Source organism: Pempheris klunzingeri, chromosome 17 (genome assembly GCF_042242105.1).
Source record: "Pempheris klunzingeri isolate RE-2024b chromosome 17, fPemKlu1.hap1, whole genome shotgun sequence".
Taxonomy (NCBI): Eukaryota; Metazoa; Chordata; class Actinopteri; order Acropomatiformes; family Pempheridae; genus Pempheris; species Pempheris klunzingeri.
The window spans coordinates 7,442,304-7,460,738 of record NC_092028.1 but is presented as its reverse complement, the minus strand read 5'-3'; the positions used below and the strand labels follow the sequence as shown (position 1 = coordinate 7,460,738).

At 42.1% G+C, this 18,435-nt stretch overlaps 1 protein-coding gene across 1 annotated transcript; it reads right to left on the bottom strand.

Annotated features, from left to right (window-relative positions):
- Nucleotides 1-1,233: 1,233 nt before the first annotated feature.
- On the bottom strand, nt 1,234-18,290 carry csnk1da (casein kinase 1, delta a). Its single transcript, XM_070847313.1, has 9 exons — nt 17,835-18,290; nt 10,369-10,479; nt 8,992-9,140; nt 8,056-8,284; nt 7,794-7,964; nt 7,432-7,580; nt 6,666-6,834; nt 6,325-6,437; nt 1,234-4,173 (listed from the first exon to the last, which is right to left on the bottom strand). The coding sequence occupies exons 1-9, from the start codon at nt 17,908-17,910 to the stop codon at nt 4,123-4,125; spliced, it is 1,218 nt and encodes a 405-aa protein (XP_070703414.1). The 5' UTR covers nt 17,911-18,290; the 3' UTR covers nt 1,234-4,122.
- Between the last annotated feature and the right edge of the window lie 145 nt (nt 18,291-18,435).

Sequence of the window (18,435 nt, the reverse complement as noted above, 5' to 3'; positions counted from 1 at the left end):
CACCACAACAAACTAATAACTAATAAACTTTTTGTTTTTAATCTTAAGGGGTCACTTGGGGGACCTGCAACAGATTATTTCTAAAAACTGGTCAAAATCCTGATTTACAGTCCCAACTATGAGTCAAATTCCAAGAACACCTGGATCCAACACTTCCCATAATGCAACTTGACAGCTCCCTTTAAATAGGCATACAGCCTGATCCTTGTGTTTGTGTGTTAAGTGCACTCGTGATTTATCTGTGATGCATTTACATGGATAAACTGGCTGCACCTGCAGGCGTCCTGCTGTGCTGCAGCTCTTTCCGGTGACGGATGCTCTGACGGTCTGTGTGTTAATAGTGTGGGAATAAATAAACTAGTGTGCTGTTGCTGTGGGGAAGAGATTGTGGTGTGCTGACGTCAGACTTTCCCCCCTGCTCACACTCCACCCCTGGACAACAGGCAGCATGTGTGTTTGTGTGTGTTTTGCCTTTCACACATTCCTTGGAATAATACTCCAGATGCTGTGATGTTATCATATTAAAAATACACCCAGATATATTCATGACGTTCAGCGCCACGGTCCAAACATCAACACTATTTTATCTGCTTTGCTTTGCATTCTTTGTCTTACTGGTTTGTGAGTTGGATGTTTGTATCTGCACATCAGTCAGGGAGGCAGCATGACCTATTGTATAACTGTCCTGGCTGTGCAGCAGCATGCAGGTGCTCCGATTGTCCCACACCACCACCCACTGGTTAGACTGTGTCAATGCTGGGTGAAATTCTAAGTAATAACTTACATTGTAATGGAGTGGTATTGGATATTAAAGCTACACTAGGCAAGAAAAGATTACAACAATAGAGATAACAATGACAGAAAATAATTGAGTTTTAAGTGTTGTTCCCATTAAACCTGATGTAATTATTTGTTTGGTTCCTTGGAGGCAGCAGAGCTAAATGATCGGTGCTTTTTACAGCCAATTTAAACTTAATTTAAGATTAAAGGCTTTAGGCTAAACATATGTTCCAAAGCCACCGATCTTGCTTCTTTTAACATCCCTTTGAGGCCTAAGGATGATGTGGAAACATACTTGCACCATGTGAATGTCCTGAGAATAAACAAATATTTATGGTCCCCAGAAGATGAAGTCCACTGAATGTACTAGTGCCACACAGAAAAAAAAACTAAGCAAATACGCAAACCCACCCAAATAAATCTCAATCAGTCCACTCAATAAAAAGCAACATATACAAGTACTTATTAATTTATTTACACAATTTAAAATACACAAATACAGTGGCATTACAAATGAGGAGCAAAAGTCTTAAAGGTGGGAGTTGAGCGCAAGATTTCCCATGAATCCACAGTAAGAGATGCATTGTGGGACATGACCAACCATCTCCACTGCACAGTTAAAAGCAAAATTAAACAGGTGGTGACAAAAGAAAAACAATAAACCAGACATGACAGACTGAAAGAAACTATTCTCCCATATCAAGTGTACTTGGATTTATCATAGCCATCAGTGAGACAAGCAGGTTAATCCATCACTTCTTTTGCTTGTGTTTCTTCAAGCCACAAGTGAAGTATTTAAAAAAACAAGACGCCTTAGCAGGAATTCTAATGGAGTGAGGCATTCCTAGTCCGTCCATACACTGTCATCGTCATCCAGCACCGTACAACTGCTGCTGTGGATGTGGTAGACAGAGTAGGCACATTCTATACACAACAGAACAAACATGTACATATTACCACTACGACCCCTTTCCCCTTTACTCTAGATAAAAATGGCCTACAATACCTTTAAACCAGTCTACCACATAGAGAATTTTCTACTTCAAAATCTGCAGGATTCCTCGGTCGATTTAGCCGACTGCTCTGATCAAACCTCCTCTCAATGGAGGGGAACGAGTCACCGAAAAGAGCCACATGAGATTCGTAGCTCCAGTGCTGCTAGGGCTCAGCTGTGACCTCCTTTCTTAAGACAGCGCTCCGTCCATAGCTCTCCACAATCACTGCACTTCCATTGAACCTGATGTTGAAGCACACGGCTGCATTTTCTACCTGGACTCTTAACATCGCTCGTCTGATGTCACAAGTGGCTCGGAAATATCTGCATCCGCGGTGATCAACACACAGCTGAATTGTACTGTAAGTCTGATGAATGATTTTAGTCCCTTGTGCCTCTGACTTTATTGTGCCCCATCTATGCCACCTGTTTTTAAAATTCTCAATAAATTAATGTAGTCTGGAGAGTGACAGTAGGAACACTCAAGCAATTAAGTATTGCAGTTCCATAAAGATGTGGGACTTGTAAAAAGAAGATTAAAAGAAGAAAACTGAGGCAACGCTTGCTAAAATATGACCCATTATCCGTGAATACCATTTGATAGCCTTTTGTCTAAGCCTGTCTCGAGCTACAGAAGACGTTTAACCACTGCTTTCACATGGTTGAGTAATGCTCTCCATGACGAGCAAACTGATCTTGATGTGTGAAGTTGGTGAAGTGTGCCTTTAATTTGATCAGATATCAAAGACATCTCACACCTTAACTTATTGGCTTTACTGAGAAGCACATGCAGTAAACCAAATGTCATGTGATGGGACATTCTCAAAATCCGACTGGCCGAATCTCTTTGACTTGATTATTAGGATGCATTTCTCCAATATGATCCAGAAATGGACAGAAACTAAATATTATGCCTCCACCGTCGAGATGTGGTGCCGTCTGGCCGTGGATTTACCGGCTCTTTGATTGCTGACTGAAACTGTGAGCTAGTCTAACATAGATGGTGAAAATTAACTACAGCAAGTATTATTACAATGGAAAAGCTATTATTTTAGGTTGAGCTTTGTATTGTCTCCTGGGATAGCACTGGAGAGACACATCCAGACAAGACAATGTTGGCCACCAACATCCCTCAAGACAGACAATGAGCGTGTAACGAGGCCTAGGTAGAAAATGGCCAAAGGTATGCTTGAAAAACTGCATTTTGCCCCAAAATGGAAGCAGAAGAGTTAGATGGTCTAGAGTGGCGTTTCGGAGGCAAGAGTTATAAGTTTAAAAAAAAAAAAAGAAAAGAAAAGAAAGACCCTCAACATCCCCACCCCTTTGAGCTTGTATAAGCCTACGACAGAACCACACAAACACACACACCAAACCACATTACTATGCACCAGGTTAAAAACGACATCTCATCCATTCAATGTGGACAGATTGACCTCCTGACTAGTTCACTGTTCCATTCACAGCTTTCATTGCAGTCACAACCTGAAGACAGAAAGAACATGTGCTGCGTGTTTTTGGATTTAATACAACATCCTGGTTCCAATGCACCTGAGGAGGACGACAACAACAACGACAAAATAATAATAATAATGGGATCGCCTTTGGAAATAAAAACATTAAAAAGGCCCTTTCTCCCATTTCTTTTTTCAAAAAGAAAAGAAAAAAAAGGGGGGGGGGGCTATCCTACCTTAACATTTAAACCTAAAACACCTAGAAAAAGGGATTTAAGGACTCTTTCAGGACACAAAAGAGAGTTTAGGCACTGTCCTTTAACACTGCCACACTGCCATGATGGATCACATGTCTTTCAGAATTAAGTCCCACACAATATCTTCAACAGCTAACTGACTCGTCAGTCTGACCAGTGAGCTGGTGTAAGAGAAGATTAATGCTATAGAACAAAAACAAGTAAAACCAAAGTAAAAAAAAAAAAAAAAAAAAATTAAGTGAATCCATGGCTTCATCAACATTAAGGAGGGGGAGGGGGGTGTTTCCACATCTTCTGTGGGAGAAGAAGAGGGGAGGCTGTGGCTACTTCTTTACCAGGGTGGTTAAGGCATCCAAACTGTACTCCACCCGCCCATCTCTCTCTCACACTCACACACACTCCTGGCCATGCACCTCTTCTTCCATCAAGTGAACAAGAGTGCAGCCAGACTCTTGTGCATTGGTTGGTAGTCCTCTGTGTCAAATAAGAGTCCTGTGTGTATATATATATATATATATATTTATATATATGTGTGTGTGTGCGGTTGTGTGGGTGTGTTTGACAATGTGTGTTTGACTGTGTGTGTGCTGCAGATGGTGCATGTTGAGGCCTCCATGGTGCACAGGTGGATGGGAGTTTTTCACCGTGGAGCTGCAGACTGGAGGCCGCTGGGTGTGACCCGGGACAAAGCCTGCAGAAGAAACATTGGGGGAGGGGGGGGTCACATATCAGCGCTGGAGAACTAGAGTGTCTGAAAGTGTAAACCACTTGAGCCCCATGACCGGGACTCACATCATGGATGTGAAGTACAAGTAAAAACAAAACATAACCTGTACTTAATTCTCAAGTACCAAATCTGACTCGGGGGTGTGTCTGGGTTTATACACTACTCACAAAAAGTTAGGGATATTCGACTTTCAGGTGAAATTTATGGAAAATGGAAAAAGTTAATGCTACAGTGATATTATATCATGAAAGTAGGGCATTTAAGTAGAAGCATGCAATGGTCATTTCTTCATCTTAAACAATTTATTGAAAGAAAATCTAACAACAGTGGTGGGTATACCACAACAAAATATGTTCAGTGTCTCAATAAATTGGGATGTGGCCAAAGGACGTCCACTCCTCTCCTTTCTGTGACTCTTCCAGTCTCTCTATCATTATTACAACCTCCTGATGACACTCTGTGACCCTCTAAGCTCAGTGAACACCTCCGTCTGAGGACTTCCTGTTTGAAGCCTCGCAATGGCGAGGTGCTGCTGATCAATTGTTAGGTGTCGTCTTGGTCTCATGATGTCAGAATGTGAACAGCATGATGAGGAGGACTGTTTAAATACCAACTCTAACTGAAGCAGGAAATGTATTGGTCGATTCATGGATCAAATCTGTTGTGAATGTTGCTGTTAAGCTTCTTGTTAGAGAACAGCAACTTGTGCAAAAAGTACTGAAACACTGAACAGTTGGACATGTGCATTCAAAGGTTTAGAGAAGGTCACATTAAGTTCACCTGGAAAGGTTAGAATGCATTTTAGGTTCATCCTGAAATTTCACCCGAATATCCCTAACTTTTTGTGAGTAGTGTATAAGAAGAATATATGAATGGGGCTTATTGAAGCAAGTCTCTCCCATCAACTAAATGCGGTGTGTGTTGATTAATCTGAAAAACCGTGACAACACAAAATGTATACATATGTATATATGTGTGTGGGTGTGTACATTTTTGTAAATTGGGTGAATTGACCCTTTAAAATGAAGCTTTATGCAGGCACCTCAGCAATAATAGCAGTGACTGCCTGGGTTTATATATGTATACACAAGCAATTGTCATAGCATGTGTATCAACAAACATATTTTAAGATGACTTTAGATTATTGTGGAATCAAGACGCCAACTTGCTGAAGTACTCATCATTAGTCATAGTTGTCAGACAGTTCCTCCAGTATTTTGGATTTTTAAAAATAATTATAGTTGAGAGTGTAGATTTTGTCGCTAAATAAAATACAAAACAGATTTTAGGTCGTCTTTGTAAAACTGTGAGCTTTGAAACATAATTGTTGTAATGCAGCTCTGCTGAAATACAGATGTAGAACACTCTCTTGATCGTATTTAAAATATTAAGTATGAGGAAAACATACCGCATTTGCTGCAATGATACTACATTTGTAAAAAAAGACAAAAATCAAACCCATCTATCTGAGCATGAAGCGTAATTATAAGTCAGGCTAAAGGCCGACATTGTTGAGGGTGACTGAAAATACATGTGAGACATTTGGTCAATGTGTTCCTCGGTAGTTAGACTCTGATTGGCTCTTACATACTTTGACCTCCTGGGGGAGCACTTGGTCTGTAAGGGTGAAAACAACAAAGGGCACAATGTAGCTGCTCAGCAGCAAAGTGCTGCTGGGCTGACCTCAGCTCCTCTGTTCTGATCCACACTACCATGTCATTCACCCTCATCTCAGACGTGTCCAGTCTTTCCCTCCAGGTTCTGCTCTTACAAAACTACAGCTTCATCTCAGTGATACATTTTCAATGTAAAATGCAAAAAAGGGAACAAAGTAACATTTGGTAGAAGTAAACAGGGAAGTGTTTTGTCCTTCAGCACAGCCTGAAACTGATCTGTGCATGCATGCTGATACCTCCTGTGTGTTCCGGTTTGATTAACAGTTCCTTTTTTTTTTGAAGATGTGTCAATCTTTGCTAGTTGCCGTTATGCAATGCAGAGTCCTCCCTTTGTTCTGTGTAATTCCCATTTCCAAATGAGTGGGATTTCTTGTCTCTTTTCTTGCCCTATGGACGTTTTGTACATGAAGTGCAGTTGGTGTGGGTGTTGGTGTGTTACCTGTGAAGTGGACATGCGGGATGTGTCCTGGCGTCCCGTCAGGTCTGAGGAGGAGATGTTGACAGGTGCCCCACGATGAAGACGCATGCTCACCTTCCTCTCTTTCTCCATACCTGGAAGGTAATACGGTCTGATTATTGCAATCAGAGGATGGAAAAGCCACCAGTGTAGTATAGAGCAGAACAGAATAGAGTGGTTTAGTAACTCTGATTGTATGTCTAAATCAAATTCACCACATGGAAAACAAGCCAGGTTAGAAAGAGAGAGAGGATTAACGGAGCTTTCAGTTTGTCGATTCCTGCTTTTCCTTTTTCCTGTTAAAAATGTGTGTGTGTGCTGACCTGTGTGTGAGGCAGGGTTCATTGGTGACGGGGCAGCAACGTCCTGAGCTGCCCTGGCTCTTCCTGAGGCTGAGGCCATGCCTCTGGCCCCGGGATTCCTGCTGTGCCTCAGCCTCTCCTCCCGCTCCCGACGCTCCCGCTCTGCATCCTCCACGGCCCTGTTGGCACCCTGAGACAGACACACACGGTTTTAAGGTTTGATTCTCACAGTCAACAAGTGAGTAGCAGCTACCCGTTGGCCTGACTACTTAAATAATTACAAACTCATTAACGCCGTTTCACAGTTCTATTTGAGAGAAAAGTCTGCAAGCTCACAAAATGACTGCTTTAACAATCTTGTCATCAAGCTAGAACAGTGTGTGTTAACACCAAGACAATGGGCCTCATGAGAGAACCAGGCGTACCAACTGTCTAGTATGAATAAACTAAAATGTATTCCTTGTAAATGTAGTCGTCTGTTGTTGTATGTAGCTGAAAGCTTGTCAGTGGCCTTTTGAGCCACGAGTGTTTTGTCACAAGTTTACAGTTGTGTTGATGTCAGCAGGAATGCTGCTGTTCCAGTTGGAAATTGAAAGTGTGCATCCTCCAATTCTTAGGAGTTCAACTTGTTCAGGCGTACAAGAATATGAGGTTGTTCTCAGCATTTTCTTTATTGAGAAAGGCCTCTGCATGCACCCAGTCAGCTGTAATCAACTGTCGTGCAGCTATAAACTTTGGAGAGCACAAAGAATGATGTAAATCCCCTCAGTGCGATAATACAACTTACAAATTTGAGCATGTTCCAGTCGAAGACATAGTCATAAGAGAAGCCCTGTCTGTGGAAGAGGTTTCTGAAGAGCTGGCGGAGGTACGAGTAGTCGGGCTTGTCGTCAAACCGCAGAGAGCGGCAGAAGTTCAGGTAGGTGGCAAACTCCGCTGTGGGGACGAAGAGGAGGGGAAAGTTCACACACACACGGTCTAAACTGAAGCTTCAAAGAGAACGCAAACACCAGAAACATACAGAGTTCCACCTCAATATAAAAACAGGTGTTTTCCTTCACAAGTACACATGAGCAATGAGGGTTTGGATCCCTGTGAATTCTTTACACCCTACAGTATCAGAAGCTTGGAGGCAGCACTTAGACATACATGGGTAGCCTTTGCAGAGGACCTCAATGGGCGTGGACATTTTCTTCTCACTGATGCGTTCATACTTCTGCCTCTTGGTGGCAGCTTTGAGGCCTTGCCAGGGCAGAGAACCCAGGTTGAAGTACATGAGGACGTAGCCCAGTGACTCCAAGTCGTCCCGTCTGGACTGCTCTGTAGACAGAGAGGGGACAAAGTCAGACTAGCAGCTCGGGGGGGGGGCACATGTCAGGGCTTTGAGGACACCACAAGGACCAGTCCTTACCGATGCCCAGATGTGTGTTTATGGAGGCGTAGCGGGCAGTGCCGGTCAGGTTCTTGTTCTCGCGGTAGGGGATGTGCTGGTGTGTGCGGGCGTCGCGGTATTTCTTGGCCAAGCCGAAGTCGATGATGTACACCAGGTTGCCCTTCTTGCCCAGCCCCATGAGGAAGTTGTCTGGCTTCACGTCTCTGTGGATGAAGTTCTTGGAGTGGATGTATTCAATGCGGCTGATCTAGAGTGAAGAGTGAGAGAGGATTTGACGTAAACATGGCGGAATGGAGTCAGGCATAAGGGGGACCAATCCAGCACTGTGTGGTGGAGCTCTATCGTACTGAGGAAGATGACCACTGTTAAATGAGTGGTTTGGTCATTTCTTGACTTTGTTGCTGACAGTTAAATGAGTAGATCAACAACACTCATGTCTGCATGGTGAATATAAAGTTACAGCTAGTAGCAAGTTAGCTTTGCATAGCATAAAGACTGGAAACTCAATCTTCTGTCAGCTGCTTTACTGATGCTTCCTTGTCCTGATTTGGGACAGTTTTTTTTCAGATGTTTTTTTTTTTTTTAAATCAAAGTGACTAGTTGTGATGACTATGTCTTGGCCAGGAGCCGTAACTTATTTGAGTCTATTGTTGCCTTGTAACTGCTCCTGATCATTAAGTCACAACATGTCATTTCTGCACCTTTTGTATCCATCAAACAAACAAGATATCATGTGTTATTTAGTGAGCTTTAGAAGAGCTGCTAGGTGGATTTGGGCAGAGCCAGGCTAATGGGCTTTCTCATCTGACCCTCGGCAAGAAAGAAGCATATGCCTGAACTTGTTCAAATATTCCTTTAATGCCCCAAAATATCATGTGCCATTTCGAAAGGTTGTGAAAATGTAGATGCATTCAATTGTCTGTGTCTCTCTTCCCCTTCCTCCCAAACTCTCACCATCTGATCAGCCAGCAGCAGGACTGTCTTAAGGCTGAACTTTCGGGAGCAGAAGTTGAACAGGTCCTCCAGACTGGGCCCCAGCAGCTCCATCACCATCACATTGTAGTCCCCCTCGGCTCCACACCACTTTATTGTTGGAATACCCACTGCAGGAGAGGGAATATGTTAAGTTTAGTTCTCACATTATATTGGTTGGTTGAGTCTGTATCTGTAGGATTAAGACAAACTGTGTCACAAGTCTTACTACACTAACCGTCAGTAACTTAACTTTGACTCTGGAGTTAAAAGCATCTATGTGTGTAGCTACTGTCATTTGGGATCTGAGACCAAGTCTGAACACGTAGAAATGTTAGTTAAGGGCTTTCTTCACTGTAAGAATAAGAGTAAAATGATTTTTTTTTACCCTGCCTCCTGTATATTGGCTCAGATTGTTTAAAAACTATTGGATGCAAACCTGTGCAATGCTACTGTAGGGAATAAATATACCAAATAAAAATGTGAAAGTCTTGGTCATGCACAGCGTCCAAGCTCCCACGCACACAGGAGGAGTGTTAAGGCAGAGGCCAGCTGGTTTAGTAGTAGCTCGTAATTGGCTGACGTTGCCAAGGCGAAGAGGCCATCTGGCATTTCCTTCTACAGGCAGACACCAACAAAATCCTGCTGCTCAGCACCTACCACTGCCTTTGAGTGCGTGTGCGCATGTGCACACACACACACACAAGCTATTTATATACGTACAAACGCAAATACATCCGACGGTCTGGGTCAGCCGCCATGCCCCAATAAATCCTACCGTGCTGGAACGAAAATACAAATGTATGTGTGTGCACAGTTGTGCTTACACAGACAAACTGTCTCTCGTATGCGCTCAGTCCTTTCAACTGGCTTTCTATGAAGACAAAGCTTATAAAAAGGCCTGAGAAATCAATAATTTCTACAACATACATACAAGCTCAAGATACAAAGACACTTGTCCAAGATAGATAATAACTAAGTTTGTTTTGTTTCAAACTCCTGTGTGCACTTTGTCCATGTCACACTGCTGCATCACCTTTGAGATCCCAAGGGTCACCAATCAGTTGAGTTTCAAAACATCCAGCGATCAGAGAAGAAATTAGGGCCAACACACTTGATGTAAATGCGCTCTGACACACTCCCTTACTCAGACACACACACCTTACCAAAACGTACCATCAACTAGTTCTTCAGTTAATTCAATAAACACTATTTCTTAGAGGCACCAGCCATTTCTGATTTTCTATATAGCTGGTGATTTACAATTATAAATGGCTGCTGGCTATAGTTTTAAGTCAAAGTGCCAACAATGCTTTCCACAGGGGCAGGATGTGTGTGTAACTGGTGAGAATACAGTACCTCCACCCTGCATCATCTTGTAGATTTTGCTCTCTATGTGGAGCTGTGGGTGTTTGGTCTTCACACATTCCAACTTGATGGCTACCTCCTCTCCGACTGAGATATCAGTACCTGGATGGACAGACAGAGGGAGAGGGAGAGAGAAAGGGAGAGAGGAGTGAGCTTCATGGAAACATCATTTTGCTTTAAGGAAGTAGCACAGTAGAATGACCTTCTGGATCTTTCCCAAAGTATATCCAATATGACATCAATTTATTAACAGTATCTAATCAGCAGCACAGACAAGTCAAAAGGAGTAATTGTGTCAGGTCAAAGTCCAATTTATATCACATCTTTGTTTATCCAAGTCCATCAATTCTATGCAGCAAATTAGATATGAAGACAAACTGTTTGTACAGTGAGCAGTGGTGACAGAAGTACAAATTACTTGTTTGGTTGGTGATTATAGTGGAGAACGCCTGCTTGGGTACACAAGGACATATTAGTGGTTGTTAACGCAGCCCAGCCAGCCACAGTGGAGGAGAAACCATCCGTGTGCACTCCATGTACCCTGCTCTTCTTTCATGTACCTACTTGCATGTGCAGTCCAAACTCCTCACAGCTATCGAGACATTTTCAATGAACTGCTTTAAACATACAGGAGGATTTTGATAAGTGTCTATCTGAGACTGCTCTCTGCTGCTCTGTGTGATCTGACAAACTAATGCTTCGGCTGTTTTCTTCCTAAATGTGGTTACGAGGTCGAGTTCCCTCCACATAAACACAGCAATTGGACACCAGCTTGCGTAATCACACACAGTCTCGTATGGGCAGCAGTTCAATCCTGTAGGCTAACCGAGGCACCAATGGAGCATCATTGATTTCTCCGTATGGTGTCATATGGGTGGGGTGAGCAGCACAGTTATGGCCATGACTCAGATTGGAGCTAATATGTTAAATTCAGAAGAAAAGCCTGTGTATATGTGGCTGTGCAGCATGTAAGAGTGCAGCTGTTCAAACTGGCACAGGGCAATTCTGCTGCAGATCATCATCAACTAAATTAAATGACATTGATCTGCTGCTGGCTGGATACCCAAATCCATATCAGTCTGGGTAGGGACTTTAAAAAGGGTCATTTCACCCAAATCACGAACAACAAATTTCCATTCAGCTTCATAGTATCTGGGATGGCATTTTGTTTCTCCACATAAGTGAGTCTAAACTTATTATCAATACACTGAAAACACACAGTCCTCACTGTTGATTAATTTATTACCAATGTTGGACAGATAGCAGCATACAAAAAAAATTGTTGTTAAATAGGAGCCATCACTACCATGTTAATTGGAAAAACTGGGACTAATTTATCTGCCGGTGCCATTATGCCATTATCTTTTTCTTCTACTGCATTTCATTATTCAAATAATTAAACTGCATACCGTTTTTTTGCCCGTTTTAACTCACGGCCCTGTGTTTTAATAAGACTCACTCACTCACCCCAAAGCCTTTCTTTTATGAATTAATAAATATTTAATTTTTGCTTTTTCATTGCTTTGCATCATTTCATTTGTGTGTCACTTTTTTATTTTGTTGTATTAATGAACTGCTGGACATATACTTAAATGGATACTGCAGGATGACCATCGCATCACCTGGTTGAATCTCCTCGAAGGTGCTAGAAGCATAAAAATAAAACATTTCCGAAATTTGACATATACTTATGTGGGAAATAATTCAAATTACAAATTGCAAAATAGATAAACAACAGAGAAGCTTTCTTGTAGCGGGAAGAGTTTAATTTCATAATGTGAATTTTTAAATAAAGATACTAAATTGGTGTGGGGGGGGTCTTCTGTACCCCAATAAAGCAAAGCAATATTTGCAAATGCCATTTTAAAATATGTATATGTTTAATACGTATAATATATTTTTAGGAATTTATGGTGAGCACCTATACGTTTACTGACCAACAGTTCAAAACCCAAAGGTATTCATATCACTGTGATGTAAAACAAGTAGGAAAGTGTCATTTGAAAAGCTGGAACAAGAGAATTTTTGACATTTTGGATTGAAAATGACTAAAACAATAAATCGATTATCAAAACAGTTGCTGCTGATTAAGATTAGGTCCATGTATTTAAGATCTATTTATTTCTGATAACTTGCCACAATTCCATAAATACATGATACATTAAGAAACTGAAAAGATGAATAATGCAAAAAGCTGTTACTTGCTCATAGAATAATAACCAGTTTCTGTGATGTAAATAAAGGCTTGTTTACTCCATTTCAGTTTCCACAAAACCTAACCGGCGATGACTTGTTATTCTAGTTTGCTGTTTGGCCAATTAATCAATAATTCAAATTAGTCAGTCAGTGAGCAACAGTAGTCAGGATCTCTGCAAAGACTCTTCACAGCCTGAGAAACACAATTCGTAGTGCCGTCTACTTTATTGCATCATAGGAATGTGATTTGTCTGGACAGATTTTGGGGGGGAAATGCAGCCCCTCCTCACAGATCTTCTGAGAGGGGAGGTTGTTGACTGAGGGTGCGTGTGTGTGTGTGTGTTTTTCGTGACAAAGTATGAACGTATGTGGTTTGTGTGTTTTTATCCTGAGCAGTGCTGCAGGCGGAACATGTTCAGACACATCTCTCTACACAAACAGCAACAGAGACAAACTACCAGCTATGAACCCATCTACACTGAGTCACGCATGCTGAGTGGACCGGGTAGCTCTCGGAGCTCAAACATGCTTCATGGGCATAGTGAAATCTGATGGAGTTGGTTCGAGACTCATTCCAACCAGATGTTGAAAGGATGTTAAAGCATCTGTGTTTGCAAGACACGTGTAATATTTAGAACTGTCATTTCTACATACGCAAGTGAGAATGTGGTGTGAGTGAGAGGTGTGATGACGATGATGAATAAAACTTTTGTCTCACTTAATAAATATGACTCATCCACATGTTTGAGTAGGGTCATGATAGCTGCTAGCCAACACTAGTCAAACTGTTATTGTTCTAACCAAGGATGTATAAAGAGAACTTCATTCCAATGGAAGTTGCTCAATGCCCATGAAGCCAAAAATTTTCCCTTCCCAGGAATAAAGTTACCCAGAGATTCCACATTGCGGGAGCACTAGCCGAGTTGGTTAGCTTCTGGTTAGCCCTCCACTAACTTTGAATGGGGCTAAAATGATTTCATTGCGTGGTTCTTCTAGACTCAAAACGATTAGCCACTGATTTATAGACATCTTCACAATGTAAGTCTATTGCGTGATGGATGCCATCTGGCCAATAAAGACACATACATCTAGCTAAGTGTAAATTAAGTGTCTTGAAAAGATGAATGTAAATGGAGCCTACCCGGCAAATCGGAAGTGCGCAAATATTTGATGACACTGACCTTCCCACATTGCACTAAATTTTCTTGTAGTGAATAAATACAAATAAGAGGGGAATGTAATAATGCTTTATTGCTAATAATTAAATGCTCTCTCATTCCACTCAGACAATTCCAGTTATTACATGTTCATCATCACGGCAGAAACTTGAACACTGAAGCTCAAATTAAACTCATTCAGAAACGCCACTTGGAAATTCACAGCACAGACACAGGGAACATGATAAGGAGGATGATGTGATACGAGGGCCAGCCACGAAACGCCGACGACCCCCCCACCCCCCTCTCCTGAATAGTGTAGCAGCATACTGTGGGAGGTGAGAGCGCAGAGAATGCCAAAGTTTTGAGTGGAAGCTCATCCTCTTCTGGGAGCTGTGGGGCCTGTGGCTGAGGGCCCCGCCTGTTAGTGTAGGATAGCTCAATGCAGCACTGTCATCTATATTTCTTGCACGGAGAAATGTAATTGAATGGAGCCCCTGCAGCAAGCAAAAAAACTAAGACAAGATTTTTCAACTCCAAAGTTTTAAGTAGTGGTTGTCTGTGGTGATGTCAACATAACCGTGAACAAGCAGAAGAGCAGAGAGGCAGCACCAGCATCGGCTCCGAGTATATCTTTAGGTATTGCTTATTGTTGCAGCTCTAAAACAACCTCACAGTTAGCTTTGCTTACACAAGCGGACCCATCCCTTTCAGCATACACCGCTGGAACCAATTCAGTTTACCAAGTTATCACAAGCTAAGTTATATAACTTCTGGTCAAACAGGTTAACAGAATGAAGCAGAGCTGTGCAGTGTCAGTTACAATTTTCTTCAGATGAAAAATGGCACTTTATTGGAAAGCGCAGTGTACACACACACAAAAAAAAAAGTTTACAAGTGCCAAAATCCACCTACCAGGAACAAATTTCAGTTAGTATCGAGTGTGGGTGCCTTGCCTTAATGTGGGGCTGTGTTTTGTTTTGTTTTTTAAGTAGTGTCAAAACAATCAAAACTCAGAGACTACATGGTGAGCCACAATACTCGTAATAAGTATTTATTTTACACATATGCTAAGAAAAATCTAGCTCAGGGTGTTTGGACAATGACAAACGCAGCACCCGGATTTCTGTGGCTTGTTTCAACATGAACCAAATGTGCACATCAGCCAACACAGCAGGAGGGAGAACAGGAAATCTCTGAGGAACTTCAACTTGACTCAGACAGTTGCTGAACCGCTTTGTGCACACTTTGCGCATTGGTGACATTTTGTCATGACAAACCTCCGGCACACAGAGGATGAAGCCTCATTCCCTGAGCTGACCTCATCCCCCCCTCCAGCCAATTCCAAACAGCCTTTCACACCTATACAAGCAGAATCTACCAGCCAGCCAGCCAGCCCTGGCACACCAAGCTAATAATCACACATCATCAGCATTATTAAAGTGTTTACACACTGTGTGGGAGCATTAACGTGGGCCTAACTATGAGAAAGAACTAGATCCAATATCAGTTACTAACAGGCGATACAGTCTACTATCAAACTTATTTTCTCTGCACATTTTATTATTCCTTTATTGTTTCTGCAGTCTTCTTTGAGATTGCCCTTTATTTACTATAGCACAAAACACTGACAGACTACTAAAGCTTGAAGTGCAGGGTGGGTCAGGCACATGAACTGTTGTGGCTGATTAACAACGTTACATCACATTAGTCAGCAGCCAGTCAGAGGGGATGGACAGAAGTGAATACGTAAGCAGCTGGCAGCTCTCACTATCAGTCCAATCAACTGGTCACATGGAAAACAGACTGGACTGACCAATGCATCAAACATTGTGTTTAAAGGAATACTCAGCGCGTCGGGTTGTGTGCCAGCTTACACAGGGAACAGGGGTGTCTGGGATGCATTTAGTGTTGATTAACTCAATAGGTACAGTCAACTAACTCTTTATACACATTTGAGTGGTGAGATGATTATGGTGCAGAGTTTTGCCAAGTAGTCTGCTGTTGTACCACTGTACAATGAAACTCTTACTCTGCAGGTACCCCTTTCGCCAAAAAACAAATACAATCTAGTAGACTAAAACAAACTATAACAACTTTAACAATACAAACTAAGCAAGTTATAACAATCTAAAATTCAAATAAAGGATCTAAATACATATAAGTAAGCATATCTGAACCAACAGCAGCAGTAGTCATAGAGTGCACTGTGCATTGTGTAAACCTTGGTAGAATTTACAACCGTGATAAAGTGGCAGTGAATATAAAGTGCATATTGCATGTGAACAGAAAGATAACAGTATGAAAAGTATTTTAAAAAAACCAGGCCCACTAGATATGAAAACGGAATGGAAATTAGGCTCGGTTTAGATTTTCTTTTTTGTATTTCCCATAATGTCAGAGTGTTTAGGCAAAAACATGGTGAGTGTGAAGCTGGGACATCACAAAGAAGCACCAACAATCAAGACTGGCTCCAGAACAATCTGTGACTGGTGTCCACCAAACACCCGGGAGGGTGGGAAACTAAGGTTTGACCAAAGCAGCAGCTTAGTTTTAATATATCCAAACAACGGCCATTTAACTTTCCCAAATGCATTCTCTATTCAACTGCAGTAACACAAGTCTGACTTGCTTTACAAGTGGTTGTTAGCTGAATCCAGATATACCAAATACCAAAAGTAGTACACTGTATGATACTTAAATCATATGAGGAGTGCGTGCCAACAGTCAGACTAGGGTACTCAACACACAGCGGGTTGATTAGATTTCAGTAATGAAGTGATCAGTCCACAGCCAGTCAAATCGCTTCATGAATTAACAATGTCTCCTCTCTATTGTTCAGATGACAAAGTCTTAAGCTTAGAAATGTGATCAGCTGTTTTCAACCACTGTTGCCAAGAGCTGTGGACCTCCAATATGGCCACCAGAGGATAGATTACAATGAAGGATGGAACTCAATGTCAGGAGCATGCCCCTGGTGATTAACACATTGGGTGTATATTCTAATGGCATTTATCATGAATATTTAATTTTTGGTCATTATCCATGTGTTCTCTATGTTTGAATGTCAAAAGCAGAGCTCTGTTTAGATGACAACAGCACCACTGCTTAAGGCCAATCTTAATTCACTCTGCTTGTGTAGTAAATCATATTATTTGGCACACCTATTGTATAGCACTTCAACCTTTACCTCCAATAAAGGCATAACACACCCCATTAATTATGAGGAAAACTACCCGATCAATAGGCCACAGCCCTTGGCACTTTGTAAATTAAACTCAGTAATATATGAACATGTCCCCTCAGGCTCTAAAAAAGCTGCAGGATTTATTAACCATTTTCATACCAAAGACAGTCAGCTAATCCTCGCTAGGCCATGGAGCCTCAACATCACGGAGCCAAACTCTAATCTGTCTGACACGTCTAATGTCTCTACTACATTCTCAGAGGGAAGTCAAGTCTTGTGAATTGAATGGATTTATGGACAATTCTTTTAGAGAAGCGCTGCTGCTGCTGCTAGCCTTATTAGCCTTTCTATTAATCTGTTCTCGGTGGAACACAGGAGGAAACTGGGCCTGTTGTGTTTGGGGGGGTTTAGCATTAGAGGCTTAGTTGACGCTAGAAGACATTTACCACCTCTGGGAGCTCACAGTAAAGCCTTCGGCCTGGTCAGCTCTTCTGTTTCCGGGCTACTGCTGCTTCCAGGTGAGTAAAAACAAGGGAGTGATGTTCAACTCAATTATTAGCTAGCTTAGCTTAAGCTACATAGCAAGCCTGTCAGTCTCATATTTGTTCTTAGCCAAGACGGTTCACTTGGAGAGAAATTTCGCATTACGGAAGGCAAAAGTCTTCTCAAGTCAAACACACTGAACAAATACGTCGTTTGTTGTGAATTATGACAGGGTGCCAGTCGTATTCTTTCTGCTAGCTGCTTTGCTATACGGACTGTTAGCTTCTGAGCTAATATTGCTAACACCAAACACTGAACAGCTGATCGGCTCGTTTTGGAAACCAGCCGGAAACTCTTACAGCTTCGCCTACATGGTGGAGGTAGATGGAAAGAAAAGGAAACAAATGCAGCCAGTATGTTTGAGTGTTACTTACCCAGGTAGATGTCTCCAAATGATCCACTTCCAATTTTCCTGCCCAGTCTATATCGGTTTCCCACTCTCAACTCCATTATAAGCGATCCGTGGTCGGCCAGCAAGCGCGCTTGCTAGCTCCGAAATGTAAAAAAATGTTCGCGTTTAAAACAAAAGCCTGTTTCAAAGACAGACTACACACATTAAAACACTTTGGAGCGGTGAATTGTGTCTTCTGTACGTCGTCCCCGGATGAAGTCGGTTCCTCACAATCTTTCGCCCCTTGTTTTAAAATACTACCAACCTCATATTGCGGTGATACGAGGCTCGTTCGAAAGGTCGAAGTGTGTACTTTATGTTCTCGGTGGTTTTGATAGTCAGATGTTTTAATTCTCCACGGATGAAGGTGGATTTTGAGGAGATTGGCTCGGGTCCTCTTCCTCTGGCTGTGTCTGCCCTGTTAGGACTCTGCTCAGCGGTCTGCAGAGTGCGTCTGACATCACTTCCCTGCTCGGCGGTGAGGGAGGACTCAGACAGAGAGCCTTCCAGGAAAGAGATGTTTACGGACACAATGGCGGCCAACAAAGCTGCAGAGGTGGACTGTTAAAACACGTTTATGGCTC